This window comes from Charadrius vociferus, unplaced genomic scaffold, assembly GCF_000708025.1.
Source record: "Charadrius vociferus isolate BGI_N301 unplaced genomic scaffold, ASM70802v2 scaffold213, whole genome shotgun sequence".
Classification (NCBI taxonomy): Eukaryota; Metazoa; Chordata; class Aves; order Charadriiformes; family Charadriidae; genus Charadrius; species Charadrius vociferus.
Genome location: NW_009647828.1, coordinates 888,228 through 905,633, shown reverse-complemented (window position 1 = coordinate 905,633; position 17,406 = coordinate 888,228). Strand labels below are relative to the sequence as shown.

General features: G+C 44.8%; 1 protein-coding gene across 1 annotated transcript in view; it reads right to left on the bottom strand.

Moving 5' to 3' along the window:
- SLC4A11 (solute carrier family 4, sodium borate transporter, member 11) overlaps positions 1–13,585 on the bottom strand; it is a 90,538-nt gene extending 76,953 nt beyond the window's left edge. The window contains exons 1-2 of the mRNA XM_009882544.1: positions 13,495–13,585; positions 578–628 (exon numbers count right to left, since the gene is read on the bottom strand). Coding sequence (XP_009880846.1) covers positions 578–628; positions 13,495–13,585 — 142 coding nt within the window. The remainder of the gene's footprint in view (positions 1–577; positions 629–13,494) is intronic.
- Positions 13,586–17,406: the final 3,821 nt, after the last annotated feature.

Genomic DNA, 17,406 nt, shown 5'->3' with positions numbered 1-17,406 from the left:
TGCACTTCAAGTTTGGCTTTATGATACTTCAGCCCTTTACGAGTCCAGTATCTCCAAGAACTCAGCCATCTTTAAGGGAGATGATCCAAGTTTCCAAACGCCACAACTTAATCTTGCTTCAAAGAACAAGTCTTAGACAGCACTTCGCACCAAGAGATGCATTTACCAGAGCCATCCAACATTTGCCTGATGCTCTTGGCAGGATGTCTCCAAAGGGATCTGACACCTACGCATGATCCCCGCTCCAGAAAAAGACAAGCAAATACACCTGCCAGCCTGTTTTACAGGAAAACATCATGAAAGAACTTGAAAAACAAGGAGCCACCCAGAATAGTCACTGATGACAATGTAAAGATGATTATTCACTGCTTTGAATATCTAGAACATCTACAGGATTTAAAAGCGCACAGTCTGCTTCCAGTGCAAGATTACACAACTACCATACAAGACTGTCTTTGCATGCTGCTTAAGCTAAATGGATTTTGCATCAACTGTTTCAAGTTCTCAGCTAACCCTATAGTGCAGCTCTCCCTCCAATAAGGCGATACTAGGCACAAAGAAGTCAAATAATACTTGCCACTCTCTTCAAAGAAGTATCCATTTCTTGACATCGCTGCCGGTGGAGACTCTAGAAAGACAGGGAAAAAAGGAAACATAAGAATCATCAAGATGCTGAATATCTTCACCTTACTCACTGTAAGCTTGGATTACAGCAGAAAGCCTGCCCCAAAAATACTGCAGGCATCAGATTTTCCTGAATGTGGCAGTTTTAACCTTTTGCTTATTGACTTTAGCATTTACCAGAATATCCTATACAATCACAGTCACTGCTTGAAAGAAGTAGTCTTAGACATCCTGGGCCGGGACCACAAAACAGCAAGACTAAAGATCAGGACAAGCCTGATCATCTCAGTAACCTATCAAACCTGAACAAGTGCCTCCAAAAATAATAACAGCTAAGAATCTGTGAGGCTTTTATAAAAAAAAAAAATATACAAGCCACAATGAAGTCCAGGTTGTATCTTATGCTCAGATAAAAAGAACCAGTTTATTTTAGAAGAAAACAACTCAATTTAGATGAGAATGGAATTTCTGCTGCTCCTAAGTTTGGATATCCCATAAGGAGTGCTTGGCACTTGAAGATAAGCACCAGAACACTGTAGCCTTGCTTGGCCTGCTTCCTGAGCACGGGTCCTGCAGCAAACATCATTGGCACCAACAGGGTCTCACGACGAAGCCACAAATGGGCAATGACACTGACCAAGAGCAAACCCACGAACACAGCAGCACCAGGACCAAATCACCATGATTCTTTATGGAACACACTGTATTTGTTAGTGAGTCAGTTCTGCAATTAATTGCTGGCAAATCAAGTACTTAACATGCAAAGAGATGTTCAAACAGCATAGGAGCACCTGCTTTCAGGTGTGATCAAAGTCTGGTACCCAAGCCCAGCCTGGCTGTTTTTAATACTAACAGTATTTGACAGTTCAGACTGCGTGGGCTAGAAGCACCAGCTTTTCTTACAGGTGCATGTCCTATTTTACAGTGAGCTAACAGAGCTCTATTTCAAGCCTTGAGCAGGAGTCACCAAAGCAGTCCCTTAGAAATCTGCTACTAGATGCTGCCTCTTTATAGTCGTCTTCCCAGCCAAAATGCAATCAGAAAGAGGAATAGATTTGCTCTGTCTTTCCCCACTTCATTAGGCTAATCAAACATTACCTACGCAAGCTTGGGATGAATTTGGGCCAACAAGGAAAGAGGTTTTGCCTGCTTTATTGTTCTACAGATTAGGCTTCCTGCTTTTCGTTTGAGGCATGAAACTGTTTCCCAAAGACCCTGTCTCTACCCCATAACTTTTGGCTTACAGGTTACGTACTTCCCATACACGCTTTACAGTATGCCACGTTCTCAAGCATCATAATTCATCCTGGTCCACTGGGAGCCTTTATGCACCAGACGGATACATGTCACACCACCAATGGCAGCACCTTCCAGCCCTAACACTTGTCACAGCCCAGCACTGATGAGACCTTTCAAGTGCAGATAGCATTTGGCTGCACGGGTTCCTGGAGGGACACCGTGATGACCACTTAAAAAAACCAAACAAAAAAAAACCACACAAACCCGAGGGCAATTCAAGTGTCTGGTCCAAGAGAGAAACACAATGTTCCAAGTTCATCCCAGAACAATGGGTTGGAGGAACAAATGCACCGTGGCCAAGGGGCACCCATTACACGAGTCAATTGTTTCCCTCCACCTGGAAGGGAAGGAGAAGATCCATCCAGACTGATTAGCAAATAATGATCAAAGGAAAGTTTTTAAAAGAGGCTCTTATTGTGTAATGATTGCATTTACGTATTTCAGAGAAACAAACAGAATACGCCTAGGCAGACAGATTACCCAAGGAGCTGACATTCCCACCAGGATGGTATATCAATTTCTCATTTCTGTTATGGCTTCTAAGGGAGCCTGAAGCAACATGTTCATCCTCACTAGGCAAAATGAGACACTGTTTGCTTTTTCTTTAACTGAACACACCTATTTCTATGGGTTGATAATGCCTAATGAGCAGGAATTCAGAGTTGGTTGCTTTCCTCATTAGAAACACCTTCTAACTGCAGCATTGCCCGGGTTGACATCGCACCTTTATGGGAGACCCTGGTTTGCTTGCTGCTTGGACTAGGCATGAAAAGGGCAAGGCTAGGGTATTACAACAGGTAGTGCCATTTCATTAGGTGGCACTCGTTCCTCTGAGTCACTAATGAGCAATAGTCCCCTAGGCAACATGCTCAGGCAATTATGTTGGAGGTGCTGTTTTTTCAGATGAGTCATAAAACAGAGGTCTTAACCTTGTAATTAAAGATGCAATGGCACGTTTGGGAAAAAAAAAAAAAAATAGTCAGGCGTCCACCCTACTATGTCCTGGCTAAAGTCCAGCAGTGGCAATTTGTCTTCTCCCTACGTAACGCTGTCCCATAGCGCCAATGAGATTCAGACTTCAAAACAGTCTCGTTGGAGCCTTTTGATAAGTTGTTACAACCCCCCTGCGGAAGGGGCTATGCGCATTAACATCAGGAATGGTGTGTAACATGCCCATGAGGCAAAAGGTGATGGGGGTGTTTACACAAGCCCAGACACACGGGCAGAGCTATGGGACTAGCTTAAAGGTCGACACATTAACAGAAGTACAGGTAGGACTACATTATCTACATCTCTGAGAATCTAGAGAAAGTGGCATCCATCTAACTTTTTAACTGAGCAGAACAAAGGAGACAGGTTTGGGAGAGAGAGAGCAATTGATATCTTTCCTCCTTACGCATCAGCCCCTTTCTCCCCATATTTCCTCAATCAGTTTAGCACAAGCAAGTACAGCTTATGTTCATGGGATGCTAGTTAAGGACAGGGCCAGCTAGACTGTGCTTAGATGCATGCTCGGCAGCAGTCAGCAAGGCAAACACATCAGCAGGCTCCACATGCCTCTCCTTTCACAAGGCTTACAGGATATTTATATCCAAGGTCTCAGCTCCTTAGTTGTGTTTTGCTGAAGACAGGAGCAATGGGTTTGAGTTGTGCAGAACTGACAGCAGAGTTCCCTCTTCAATAAGGTACATACCCATAGCCTGACACACACACACATGCCCCCCCCACCTCCCAACCTGCATTTCCTCTCCCCATCTCACCTCCACTCTTGAAAAAAAGAGCTCAACCAAGGGGCAGTTACAAAACACTGCAGTAATTAATGCAATTGTTTATCTTAGGGAAACCTGAGCAGGAATACGAGTCTCCAAATACATTACAGATCAACATTACAATGCTCCAGCATTCACCTGAAGTTGCAGAAGTGTTTCCATGAAGTATAAAATCAGCCCCTGCATTAGCCTTTGCAGGCTGGAGGAAGACCTACAGCCTTGAGAGCACTTTTACTACATGGTGGAAGCCTGCCGTCTCCACACCAGCACACCGAGGGAAGTCCCTCGGATACACCAAAGCCACATTAATAGGTCATTTCCTCCAGGTTTTCTTTCAGATTTCAACAATTAAAAAGATACAAACAAATCAATTTCAGCAAGATATAAGGTCAGGCTTCTAGAAACAAAGCTGGAAAGTATTACCCTGAGGAACTGATACACAACACAGCAAATTCACTCTTGTACGTCTAGTATCTCTCACAGAAAGGTCTATGTCCTTGTGCTCCAGTCTGCTTTCTGATCCAATACCTACAAAGACAACCAGACCAAGATACCAACTTCTATTATCTGCCAAAAAGCATGTGGTATAGCTCTTTTGACAATTTAAGCAGTGCTCTTCATTTTTAAGAGTTAATTTACTCCAGCAAATAAGTTTCTAATGCCACCCCACCTTATTCCCTACAGGGATGCCTATTAGATGAGACTAAATTGAACAGGCATTAAAAGTGTCACCACTTAGTTTCTTTTTCAGAGAAAAGCTTCGACTAGTTTCTCATCACTTTATAAGCATTGAATTTAAAGGTAAAAGTAAAGAGCTGAAGCACTGAAGTGCTGCAAAATGGAAAACAAAGCGTATTTCTTTAGACTCAGGGATACAGATTAAGATTTCAGAAGTCACTGCCCTTTTACTTGAAGCTATTGCAGTGACTCCAAGAGCCACCCAAGGGAGAGGTATACAAACTTTATTTTCCTACCAGTTAAGAAGTAAAGTTTGCTGTCATTTAAGGTGCTTGGTCTTTGGACTAGGACGAATCAGATGATCTGCAGAAGGAAGTATCAGACTAGAAGTGGGTATACTTCCTGATTTCTTACATTCTTACCATTTTTACATTTGCATTTAACAACAAAAACAGACAAAACCCTACCATGCCGTCCTCCATTATTAAATTCCTGGGGGAAACGTGTCTCAGATCTAATAACCCATTTTAACTCTCTTGTTTTAAGGTTAGTAATAAGTTCTCTTGAGCCTTGCAATATTAGTGGATTACAAATAAAAACACATTCTCTGGATACTTCAGTAACTCAATTACAATGTTCTGCTGCTGGCATCTTCCAAGTAAACAGCCCTCTGCAGCACAAGCCTTATATTGAAGCAAAATGTAGCTCTCTAACAAGTTTTCTACAAGCAGTACTTACTGGAGGGAAGTCGTAAAAGCTGAAGTCTGTAAGTCTCTCCAAGTTCTAGTGTCTCAATATTTAACTGGAGTTTACTTTGAGAAAACACTGTTCTGAAAGAGTTATTGGAAAGGTACTTTTTCATTTACAGGCCCTTTAATATTGGCTGTTCTTGGGTTGTCTCTGAACAGACAGCCTGTACACCCTGAGCATTTAGGTATCCCATAAGTACTGATGGGAAAACATTGGGTACCTTCATCTTTTACTCAGTGTGTGCTCCAATATCCTAATTTCTGCCGCTTTCTTCAATACTGCTTTGCAACATCTTGCCTTAAAGTTGATAAAGCAAAACACTTGAGTCTCTGAGCAAGAAGTTACAACAAAAAAATCACCTGTTCAGCTGAAAAAGCCTTTAGACTTTCCCAGTTTCGTCCCAGGAGGAATTACCAATTCTCAGCATGACAGACTGAACTGCTTAGTTATGTGGAAAAAAAACCCCAACAAAACAAAAAAAGCACAAACCTACTTTCTAGAAGACATCTAGGGCTTTAGTTTGGAAGCAGGGTTTTGGCCACTTCAAGCTGACTTTCAAGAGTTTGCTAAAAGTGTCCATCACTATCATTAAATAGTTGGGCACCAGCTTCCCTGCTTGATGAGGAATGTTGCAGTTGGTTGCACTACCTTGAACAGACCCAGGGCCAAGTCCAGCCTGAACAAGTGTATCGGCTCATCTAAGACTTAGATCTGGAGAAAGATGACAAGGTTATCCCTGTCCAAGGTTCCATCAGACCTGGTATTTAATATTAAACTCTGAGCTGGCTTGTATTTTGTCCTCTGCACCCCACCATGAATTAACATCACAGGACAGGGGAGCCTGCAGCAGCGCAAGTGACCAGGTTCATCCAATTTGGGGCAGGGGAAGAGCCACAATTTGTGTTTCAGATAATAATCTAACTCCCCTCCTCCACCTGAAGTCAGCAGAAAACCAGACAGACTCAAGAGGGGAAAAGAAAACCCTACCACACACACAAGGAATAATATCCCAAGGCAAACCTGCCAGAGGGAACTTTTTTCTTTCTTTAATTATGCGGAGCATTGACTGAAAGGAGGCTGCACTTGAGAGTTTAAAAATCTTTGTATGTAGCAAGAGCTCAACAGCAGGAAGATGAGAAAGCCTCAAACTCCTTTCGTAACACAACTGCATCACCGCAGAAGAATAGGAAAAAAGCTCAGACAGTAAATCTGATCACACTAACTACCTGATCAGTTCCAAATGTATCAATATTGCAGGATCCTCCCACAGAGCATCACTTGTGCTCTTAAAACATGAGATTTTTGGCAGTTTTCAGGGAAGAACTGAGCACCGAGGTCTCCTAGTGGAGACATTTGCTGCAAATTATTTAAAACCACCCAAGTCAGCAAGAATGAATGAACAGCAGCATGGAAAAACCTATTTTGCCTTAATTCACCACTTCTCATTTCTATCTACACCTTAAGCAGCTGATCCCTTCCTACAGCCCTGTACACTTCAACTGGAAAATGCTGGTGAAAGCACAGGTCACATGGCACAGTCAAAGATGATAAGCATGCCTCAAGCTACTGTTCTGGGCAGTAACAGTTGACAACACAGGACAAGAGCTTGAGGTTTTACTTGTTTTCCTCTACATCTAGAGGGGTGTGACAAAAAAACCCCACACGAGTCAGGGTTTCAAAACCCATCACCGTAATTCAAGGAAGCATAATATGAGTAAGGCTTGCTTGTTAATACTTAGGCAGGAAAATGCCCGGTAAATATGGTGTATGAGCACTGCTTGCCTCCGGCAAGCCCGAACATAGACCTTTCCCCAGAAAGCACGTTTTCACTGATAAAGGCAAAGAAAGAAATAACAGGAAAAAAAACTCAAGAGGGGTAAAATAACCCTTTGTAAGTCATTAAATGGGAAATATCAGCACTGTTACATTCCAGGGAGTTTTATTTTGAAGGGGTAAGAATCAAGATCAACTAAAAGACTCTTCTTCACAGCAGCTTTACAGCCTTGCTCCCCCTACAAGCACCATGTGTGCTTTCTCAGTGCAGACACACATCCACCCACGTTTCATCCCCAGCAGAGGCTGAGGGGGATAAACCCTTCTTTCACAAGGCACACCAGAGCCCTATACCTCCTCATATTATCCTTTATTCATCTCAGCGGCATAGCTGCAGGGAAAGGCTACCCACAGCCCCACAACAAGCTACCCAGCTCCACAACGGACCAGCTGTGTTCCTCCTCCCCTGCAATTATAACCACAGGCCCATCACACACATCTAAATACCTTCCTAGTACTGCTTTCTACAGCAGTATTTGAAGAGTAAAGAGTTAGCAACATACTAGTCATCACGGTGAAAGCCTAAGGATACACTCCAGCCAGTACTCACGGGAACGGCAAACTCCCCTCTGTCCACATTCCCCTACTACACTGCTGTCCCCCACTTTTCTTCTCAGCTTATCCTCCTCCTTGTAAAGCTTTCAAGCCTTTGAAAAACACAGCCAAACACTGAAGGACGGGTGAACGGCTCATCCCCACACGGCATGCCTAGAGGTTTAATGCAGGCTGGTACACCAGCAAGTGATGGCACCACTTTGTAATAAAGCAGAGACTTTGTAATAAAGCAGAGATTTTTGTTGGAGACCTTTACCTAAATGGATTGACTAAAACACCATCTGTGTGCAACCACCTAGAAGAAAATCAACTTTTGAGGTCTTGGAAACAGTCTAGAAGACAGTCATGATCCAAGAAGATTTAAATCTACTCCAATCTCTTTCACCGTGGTAAGCTTTTAGAAGAGGCTAGAGCATTGGCCAGAGCACACACTGAGAAAGAAGGTGCTTTTAAGTAGTCAAATCCAGTGGCGAATTGCTGCTTTAGCCAAGAGACTCAGACCTGCAGGGACACGAGCTTTGCCATCCTCATGTGCAGACACAGCCAAGTCCTCTAGCAAACCTTACAGGAGAAGACATTTCTGTCGGTAAAGAGCACTTCTAAAAAGTTACATTTAACATCCTCTTCTTGCCACAGAATTGCATAGATGTGCCCCTTGTCTCCCCTGTTGCCCTACTAGAAGTAGTATCTGCACAGGATTTTCACCATCTCTTTGCTTCCCACAAGGATTTCGTTTCCCCAAAATTCCCAGTTTTAGGACTAAGAGGTCTGGATTACCAAAACTAAACATCTAACACCCCTGGGAAGTGTCCCATTTCTCTGATTTTTGGAGAATACGACAACAGCCCTCTGACATTTTCTAGGCTATCCCATGGTGCATTAGTCACTTGTACATCAATTTTTGCCCCATGGATCTATCTAAACAGCGTCCTCCATAACAGTGTGACCACCCCAGCACGCCAGTCCCAATCCAGCCAGAAATCACAACTTTATAGCTTCATGACTGAGCAGGCACTAAAGTATCAAATCAGGGATTATATGCAAGGAGCTGGATATTCTTCTGATGAAGGGAAACGGTGTGAGGAGGTCTTAAATCATGCTACGGTCACTCTGGTAAACGAAACACCAGAACTAATTTTCACAGTCGCTGACTGTGAAAATAGAAAGCATCATATTGAAAGGATAAAGCAGGAAGCATCCTCCTGCCTGCGCACTCCCAAGCAAACACACACCCACACACAAGCTCAGGGATCAGACATGTCTGCTTTCAAAGCATCTTCCTCACTGCATTGAACAATTCCCCTCTCTTCATCCCCTCCCCAGCTTCCTCCAGAGCACCCATCACAATGAAATCATCTAACAAAAGATCACTGACTGCAGCAGTGACAGGTACCAGAGACCTTCCTCCCCAAAATCCCCCCCGCCATGCACACTGAAGGCCGGTGTCAGCAGTGCTTGGATTTACCAGCAGCACCAGGCTGCCCAGGTTGACTCATTGCAATTTAGCCCACCCGAGCAATTAATATCCAAGGGTGCCTCCCAGAGGTGAGCCACAAGAGGAAGCGACCCTGTTAATGGAGAGCTGTGCAGCTGCTTTGCTAACAGGATAGCTTTTCCTCCTCCGCCAGGTTTCTTAGCCAGCGTTTCGTAGGTGAGCAGGACAAGCCGAGAAGTGGAGGAACAACACTTTGGGATTTGGCTGGCAGACAGACAATTTGGGCTATTTGCCTTCCCCCCCTCCCTCCCCGAGTTGAAGGGGGAGGTTTCATTTTGTTGGGCCCTCTAAAAAAAAAAAAAAAAACACAAAAAAACCCCCACAAACCCACCACAATTTAAGACTTGCAAGGATTTCTTGCATAAGTGCGACATGGAGAGGAGCGAAAGCAAATACCTCCAGAGTTCCCACAGGCTGGCAAAGGCCCAAGAGCAGACCAGTTGAGGCTTTTCAGTAGACTTTTCCTGAAACATTTAAATAATTTAGAAAGCATTAACTCTTACTGACAGCTTTTCAGACAGCTCCTTCACTTGCAGGGCCCTATCAAAAACCTCATAACTCTTAATCAAAAAAAGATACTGCAGTGGCCCCAAAGCTTGGTCAGGGTTGAGTGTGGCTTGAAAAAGGTGCTTTAGACATATTTCTTTGCTGAAGCACTTTCCTTATACAGGCAGGTCTTCCAGAGGCCACCACCTGCCACTTATCTGCAGCGGTACTGTGTAAAACATGCAAAAACAGTTAAGAGACATTTCACTTGCTTGGGGCTATTCAGAGGAAGGGAGCTGTTCCCTGCAGTGGTTCAGTTGTGTTAAATACCATAAAAATTAAGCGGCTGCAAGGAGTAATGGGGTTAGGTGGAAGAGATGCTCCAGCACCACCTATTTCACACTTCAGCATCCTCCAAGGGTACCAGGATCATGTTTTAGGACACAAAAAGAAGTTTTTAAGCCCCTATCTTACTGCCACCAGAAGTGAAAACAGTTGCTAAAGAGGCAGCAGTGGCTGGTCCAAGCTTTGCAGCAAAGTTATTCTTGCACCCACTGCTGCCACCACCACCCAAAAGGCATCTGGATGAAACTGGAGACTAGCTCAAATTCACCCAAAACCAGAGGTTAGATCAAACCCAAGCCTTGTACTGGAAACATGGAAAGACACAGAAGTAGAGCAGTGAACCCAGCCACCTGACCAAACACATTTTCAGTTGTGGTTCCAGGCGAGACACTAAAAGAAAAATACTCCCCCCCTTCCCATTAAAAGTGAAAACAGTCCAAAAGATACCCAAATGGTAGTCCAGCTGCCCTCTGCAGCCTCAACTGTCCCCACAGAAACAGGTATTTCAAATCACAACAGGCTTGGCAGGATAACACCCCATGGAGTTTCTATGTCTAGGAGCCACAAAACAGCAGTAGTGATAACACCACAACGGGTGGGGGGAGAGCCATCAGCACCAGATCCAATTTTGCTGTCCATCATTAACCCAAAATAAAAATGCCCTGGTCCAGTGGTGAAATAATTGCAGACTGGCAATCCATGATAGAGTGTTATTCATCAGGACATTGTTTATGGTTCATCTACATGGCTTCCATGGCTACAGCAACAGGGATGATGTTTGCTAGCATTTTAGACAGATTACATATATGCATTTTGTTTTCACTCAGCATTGCACTTTCCCCACGTGAAACATCAGTATGTAAAGCGTTGCAGACAGGCTGTTAAGATGTTTTAGCATTAATTAAAGAAAAAGAAAACAGAACAGGTAAGATCCCTTGTGCTCCTTTCCCCATACATATCTTGAAACTAAATTCAAACCCTGAAAGACAGCACTCTGGTTAATGTAAATTGAATTCAAAAGGTATTCTCCATCCTTAAACACAACAGCACAGAGACATCCGGCACAGGCAATAGATATCATCACTAAGCAGCAAAGCCCATTGAAAATACATCAAGTACTGCCTTACTTTAGTGAATTAAATAATTAAAGAGCTGGCAGAGATGGTTTTCTAGATTTCCTGTCCAAATGCATCGCCCAGCAACACTGGGGTTTTGGGGTTTTTTTGTTGGGTTTTGTTTGTTTGGTTGTTTTTTTTTTTTCCTCCAAGAACACAACTTACCTGCGCTACTTCTTCAATAGAGATGCTGTTCAAACAGCCTCCGCTCCCCTCCTGGCTGCTGTCCCTGAGCCACCACACTTGTTCCCAAATTGCTCAGGTGGCTGAGGCGGCAGTGGCTCCTGCTTTTTCAATGGCTCCAATATTAATCCGTCCAGAGCATCTTTCTCCCTCACTTCCAATTGGTGAGCGGCGAATGGGTGGAGTGAGAGCGTGACCCATTAGCTCCCAGATGGGCACCTCCAACCCAGCTCTCCCAACCGGAGCAGGGATGCCAGCAAGCCGCTAACTTCACGCCTGCAAAGCACCACTCCGCATGCCACAGCTGGGCTTAGGGTTTTTCTCCTCCAGCCACCCAGATCCCGCTGCTTCTCGGAGCTATTTGCCTCTGGTAGCAAGGAGGAAAAATAGAATAATTAAAGTGACCCTGAGCTTCAGAGCCGGCAGTTTTTGCTGGATGCTGTACAGAGAAAGCTTGTGTGCCTCCTTAAAAAAAAAAAAAAAGCTTTGTGGCAGCCAGGCTCAACTGAAGTGAGAAGATACTGTACCTTACAGACAGAAGTACAGGGAAAACAAGAGGATGTGAAGATGCAGGAAGAGAGGGAGTCAAGAAAACCTGCTGTTGAGAGGTAAATATAGCAAATTTTAAAGATACAGCTGCTGTACTCTGCGAGCGAGGTGCCTGCCCGATTGTGGAGCTGGGCTCCGATGTCTTTTTTCCACGCTACCCAGCATGACAGTTCGGCTGCATGGGCAGCAGCAGTGCCAGGGTTAACACATGCATTCAATGAGAAGCCTGCATAAGGGAATGAGAAACAGAACAGTAATTCTGCACTAAAACAGCAAGTTGCACAAAACAGAGCTGAGAAGATCTCACCGCATCCAAAGAGACTTACATCTAAGCCCAGTGCTTGACTATGCAGTCCCTAAAAAGCTTTGGAGGAAAGATGCCACATCCTCCCCCTCCTCCAGCCTGTTCTACTGCTTCACTTTCCTTACAATTCAAGATTTTCATAACAATAAGCCAAGTCTCTCCCCGCTGGATATTTAAAGCCCCGAGGAATGGTCTATGCTGGCCAAAAAAAAAAAAGCGGGGGGGGGACGACACGGACCTAAGTACTCAAAGCAACATCAAGTCAGCCTTAGAAAAGGCAGAACCCTAAAAAAAAAAAAAGACAGAAATAAACAGCGAGCTATCCAAATGCTGGCAAGATTGGGTCACTCCCCTACAGCAACTCTGACAATTACTGCAACTTAAGTAAAAATTTCCCAGGGATCATATTTACCAGGCAGCAGCAAACGTTTCCAAGCGCAAAGCAAGGCGAGGCAGGGCACGGTTCGGGAAGAGGCATCACTTTTAGCTGAGGGATTCAGTCAGAGCCACATACCCCCGTTTTCAGTCCTTGCTACAGACTTGTTTCCGCTGCATGAAACCACAGGCAATGCATGTTTTTAAACACCTCCTACGCATTTTCTCTGCTGAGACTGCTCATCCAGTCTCCTCCATATTTTTTTTTTTATTTTGCATGCCACCTGACAAGCTTTTCCAGGTAAGGCACATCATATTATTCAGACTGTTAATAAGATGTAAAGGAAGTATACCCTAGCTCAAAGTACATGGGGGTGGAAGAGACCCTCGGAGGTCTCTAGCCCCACTCCTTGCTCCAGGCAGGACCATCTTCAAAGCTACATCAGGCTGCTCAGGACCTCATCTCATCAAGCTTATTATCTTCTCAAAAAAAGTTTTACAGTCAAGACTCCTGTTCTTGGGATCAGCACTAACAGCAGGGCTCAGATCCTAAAACAGCAGAAATTACCGAGTTTCTCCATATAGATTCTTTGCAGTAAAGCAACGTGTAAAATTTTGAACCAAGCTAATACTGTTAAGGTACTTCCCTGTAGTGAGACAAATCAACAGAGGATCTTAATATCTTCCCCTATACCCACACTTGATACCTTTAATAACAGTTAAAAGGACAGAGCTGACAGCATCACAACCCTAAAGGTGAAACGAGCCCGCCTAGCCTCCAGCAGGTATTTCAGGTTTCAAACACTGACGGATTCATTTCAGCAAGTGAACAAGCTTATGAAACAAAAGACTGGCTAAGATCAGTTTCTTTTTTTTTTTTCCTCCATGCTGAGGTTGTTTATCAGCTCTCCCTGGCCAACCCGCTCAGGCATGAGGGTGTAGCAGGGACCAGAGCTGCTCCGAGGTGGAGATGACAGTGGCCAAGCAAGCACCACCAAGAGAGGTCCAAGAGGAGAGCGCATCAACAAAACAGCGCGAACACATCCACCAAGTCCTACCTTTGATTGCCTCCATCCTCACCCACCGTCTCCAAAGCCCCCCCAAACCTCAGTGGCCTTCTCTGCTACCCCATACCACCCTCTCCCCAGTTCCCAACCCTTTCATCCCCTGTCACGCACCGTCCACCGGCCCAGTCCACCTCTGTGTCACCAACCGTTGCGGCCATGGGGCCAAATCTTGCGAAGAGCCAGCGCTCGCCCCGAACTGGCCATAGGGCGAGCGGAGAAAGGTGAGCCGGGGGTAGCAAAAAGAAGCTGGCTCCATTAGGACGGAGAAAATAGGAGAGCCAGGTACGAAGCAAACCGCGTCTCCCTTCACCTCCTTCAGCGGGTACTGTTGGGACATGCAGTCTCAGAGCCTTCTCCCCGAGAAGTTCCTTTTTGGAGAGGAATTAGTGCAAAAAGAAAGCTGCTCGAGCAGCCCCGCTGCTGCTGTCACAGCCCAGCAAAGCACACTGGAAAGGCTGCGTCTCCAGCCTGTATTTAAACGCCCCTCTCAGAAAGCAGAGATGCAGCACAGGAAGAGACAAATTCCAGCTCTGCGTCAGGCTGATAAGCCAGGTTTATAATATTCAAAAAAGTATTGGCATTACTACAATTCCCCCCCCCCCCCCCCCGAATATCTTGTGCAGTAGCTTGTTGTGCACAATAAGCAAAAAAAAGCTCAATCCCTAAAAAAAATAAAAATAAAAAAATCAGCCTGTTCCGGTGGGAACAGCCAACACGTTGAATAAAACAAACACACGCGTGTTAAACCCTGGGGACGCAATTAGGCTCGGAGCAGGGGGAAGAGGCGTTTAACTCCTGGAGTAAGAGATGGCAGCGGGTGAGAGGAAAAGGAGAATAAACCTGGTGCCTGACACTGTGCCCCTGTGGGGTGCTTTTTCCCCAGGGGGTGAGTTCAAGTGGCAGCTCCCACCACTGCAGGGTACCAGCACCTGCCCCAACACCAAAAGGGGAGGAAGGCCACCTCATCCTCAGCCCCCAGACTGCCCCCCTCCTAGTTTTCAACTCCTTATCTGCCCCCATGAGTGGGTAGCACCCAGCAATAACTCACTTAATCACCATTGATGTTCAAAATCCACCTGCAGCATCTTGAGACCAAGGTTGCCCAGCTCTGAACACTGACCAGCTGAGATCCCTCCGCCGCCTCCAAATCTGGGTTTTTTCCCCCCTGCCAGAGCCCATATTATCACTAGTCTCCATCCATCCCCCACCATGGTATGGCTGCAGGAAAGGCCTTTGGGCAGACACAGCCCCACAAGCCCTTTTTCTGCCATTTGCATCATGTCCTTCAAACCTAGACAGCTAAAAAGCACCTGTGCAGGCAAAAAAGTTCCTGCCCAACACAAGTCAGCATTATCCACTCCAGTGGCTTATACCAGGTTCTCATGCTCTTCTCCCCATCTTCTTGAAGTTTCTCAGCAGGGCATTTATGAGGAATGAAACTGGACTCTATTCCCTCCATGCCCTACCCAAATCACAGCTCCTACTTGTCCATCAGAGCTTGCGGACCCCTCTTCAATAACAGAGTTAGACTGAAGCTGTTCGTACTGCTGCCTTTTTTTATTTGTTTGTTTGTTTTTAATTGCAAGTCAGTCAGAGCCAGAGATGAATTTAGAAAGGAGGAACAGAAAAACCCATGGAGTTATAAGTGACAGCTAAGCGCTTTGATATCAAAGCCAGCACTGACAGATGCAGAAGCCTGCAGTGCTCTGCTCCAGGCCAGCATGTCACCATGCTCTGCAGAACGGCTTTATAGGGAGCTTATACTAGATCATATTTAGAAAGTTATACTGCATTAAAAAAAAAAAAAAAGGGAGTCTTTCCACTTTCACCAGGTCCCAACAAAAACTCCTGAAGGAGCTGCTTTGCAGACTTCATGATCACAAAACACTGCTTAGACTCAAATTAGGATGAACCTTAAGGAATTGCCTCAGCATTCCCAGTTTTTCACCTTACTGCACTGCATCCCTTCACAGTGGACTCCTTAACCCCCTTTGGCAGCGAAGGCACCATGCCATGCCCCAGCTGCTGCTAGCAGCAAAGGTAGCTTGACTTAACATATGCTGGGTATCTGCTGGTGTGATTGGCTGTAATTTACATATTTAGAGGGTAGATGACAGTTTCATGATGATGAGTCATTAAAGTGTCCCAGAGAGTTGTTTACTCCCAGAGAAATCCCACATAAAGAAATAGGACTTTTCTAGAAATGGTTTTGCATTAGGAATGTGAAACTCAGTGGTTTTGCATTACGAAGAAGTAACTCAAGTGCCACCCAAGCTAGAGCAATAGAAAGCTTTTGGACAGCAATCACTGTGACTTCCCAGAGACACCTAAATCACAGCACAGTATTAGAATTACTCACTGGAAAAAAAAAAAAAAGAAAAACACAGCTTTCCCCCTAGGTAATGTGATTTAGCACCTGTCTTTAGGCATAAAGTACATATGTGGTGCAGTTCTGCACGGACAAAGTTTGGCTTTTAGTCTTATACAGGCAAATAAAACAGCTCCAGGCTAAGTCAAATAACTCCAGACTAAAATCCAACTTTGTACCTAACCTCAAGCTCCCTTCTGCAAGAAATAGCAAACTTTTCACTGACACTTCATTCTTTAAGACAATACAGAAAACTTCCATTTTTGGATCGTCTCACATTTAAAACCAAGACATTTTTGTTTTCACATTGACTCAACATAAAAATAAAGCTTGCTTTAACAACTGTTTACAGCCTTAAATGATTTACTACAGCTTTACTAGAAGTCAAGGCACTACGAGTTTACATACAGATGTCTGATGCCACTGGGGGAGTCAATCAAGTGCTCCATTTAAAAGCCCAACTCATATTTCTAGCTATGTTCGTTTAAACAACCTGAAGCATTCAAATTGCTAAGGAACAACATGAGAGCCGGCGAGGAACTTCCTCTGCGGTACATAATTCTTACAGAGTGGCAACTGTATAAAAGCCACAGATATTTCAAAAGTAGAGGATTCTGGCTGAGCTGGATTAGCCAACACATCTTGATTATAACAGTGAAACGGAGACGTACGGCTCAAGGGTGGCAGCAATGACTGAGGTCGCAGTGTACACAGGACTAAAGCGTTGCATCACTGTATCCTTCCAGCCTCCAAAAAAGACAGCCACAAAACCAACTCCAAGAGCAACCCAGGTGAGAAGGCTGAAATGCCACTGGATTTATCCAGCCCTGGGTCAAGCAGTTCATCCCATGCTTCAGCTACAGCTTTTGAGGGACAGGAACTCTGCAAAGCAGGGATAAAGCTATGTTCACACCTAGAGAAAACCGATATGGGAAGTCCTGCAAACATTGCACACTGGGAAAGAACTTGTATGTTCCCAACTGCAGTTGTTCACGTGCACATTGCTGATGGATGGCCACTCCACACCACCAGGTCTCAAGAGGAAGAACAATAGTCCTGGACACGAAAAACAGAAGTGCAGAAGAAAGCTTTGAGGAAGAACATCAGATCTGAAATAAACTTTTTCATTAAACTGAGAGGGGGACAAAACAAGGACACAATCCTCCCCGAGCAAAGATCCTCAATAGTTTGAGGAGCAGCCTCCCGCTCGCTGCTTCGCAGGCAGCAAAGCTGTTGTGCCACCTACAGTTGCTTTTACTCCAGACCAAACTTTCCTACGGGAGCCCAAGTCCCTGTCATTTAATTTAGTGTCAAACCAGCGCTAACGCAGCCATGCTGATTAAGGAAGTGCTTCCTTCGGTAAGGCGGGGGGGGCGGCACTTTAGAAGTTATTTTCTGAAGTTTAGCGTAAATCACAAAGTGCATTTCCAAGTGCGTTTAAACCCCCCGTCCCCGTCTTTCAAAGATACCACATCGCCGGAGGGGTTGACAATGCACGCGACTGCCCAAACCCTTTACACGAGTTCAGCTTAAGCCATATAGTTTCACTTTTTTTTTTTCTTTTTTTTTATTGCGACTTTTTTACACCATAAAACACGAAGTCAGGCAGCC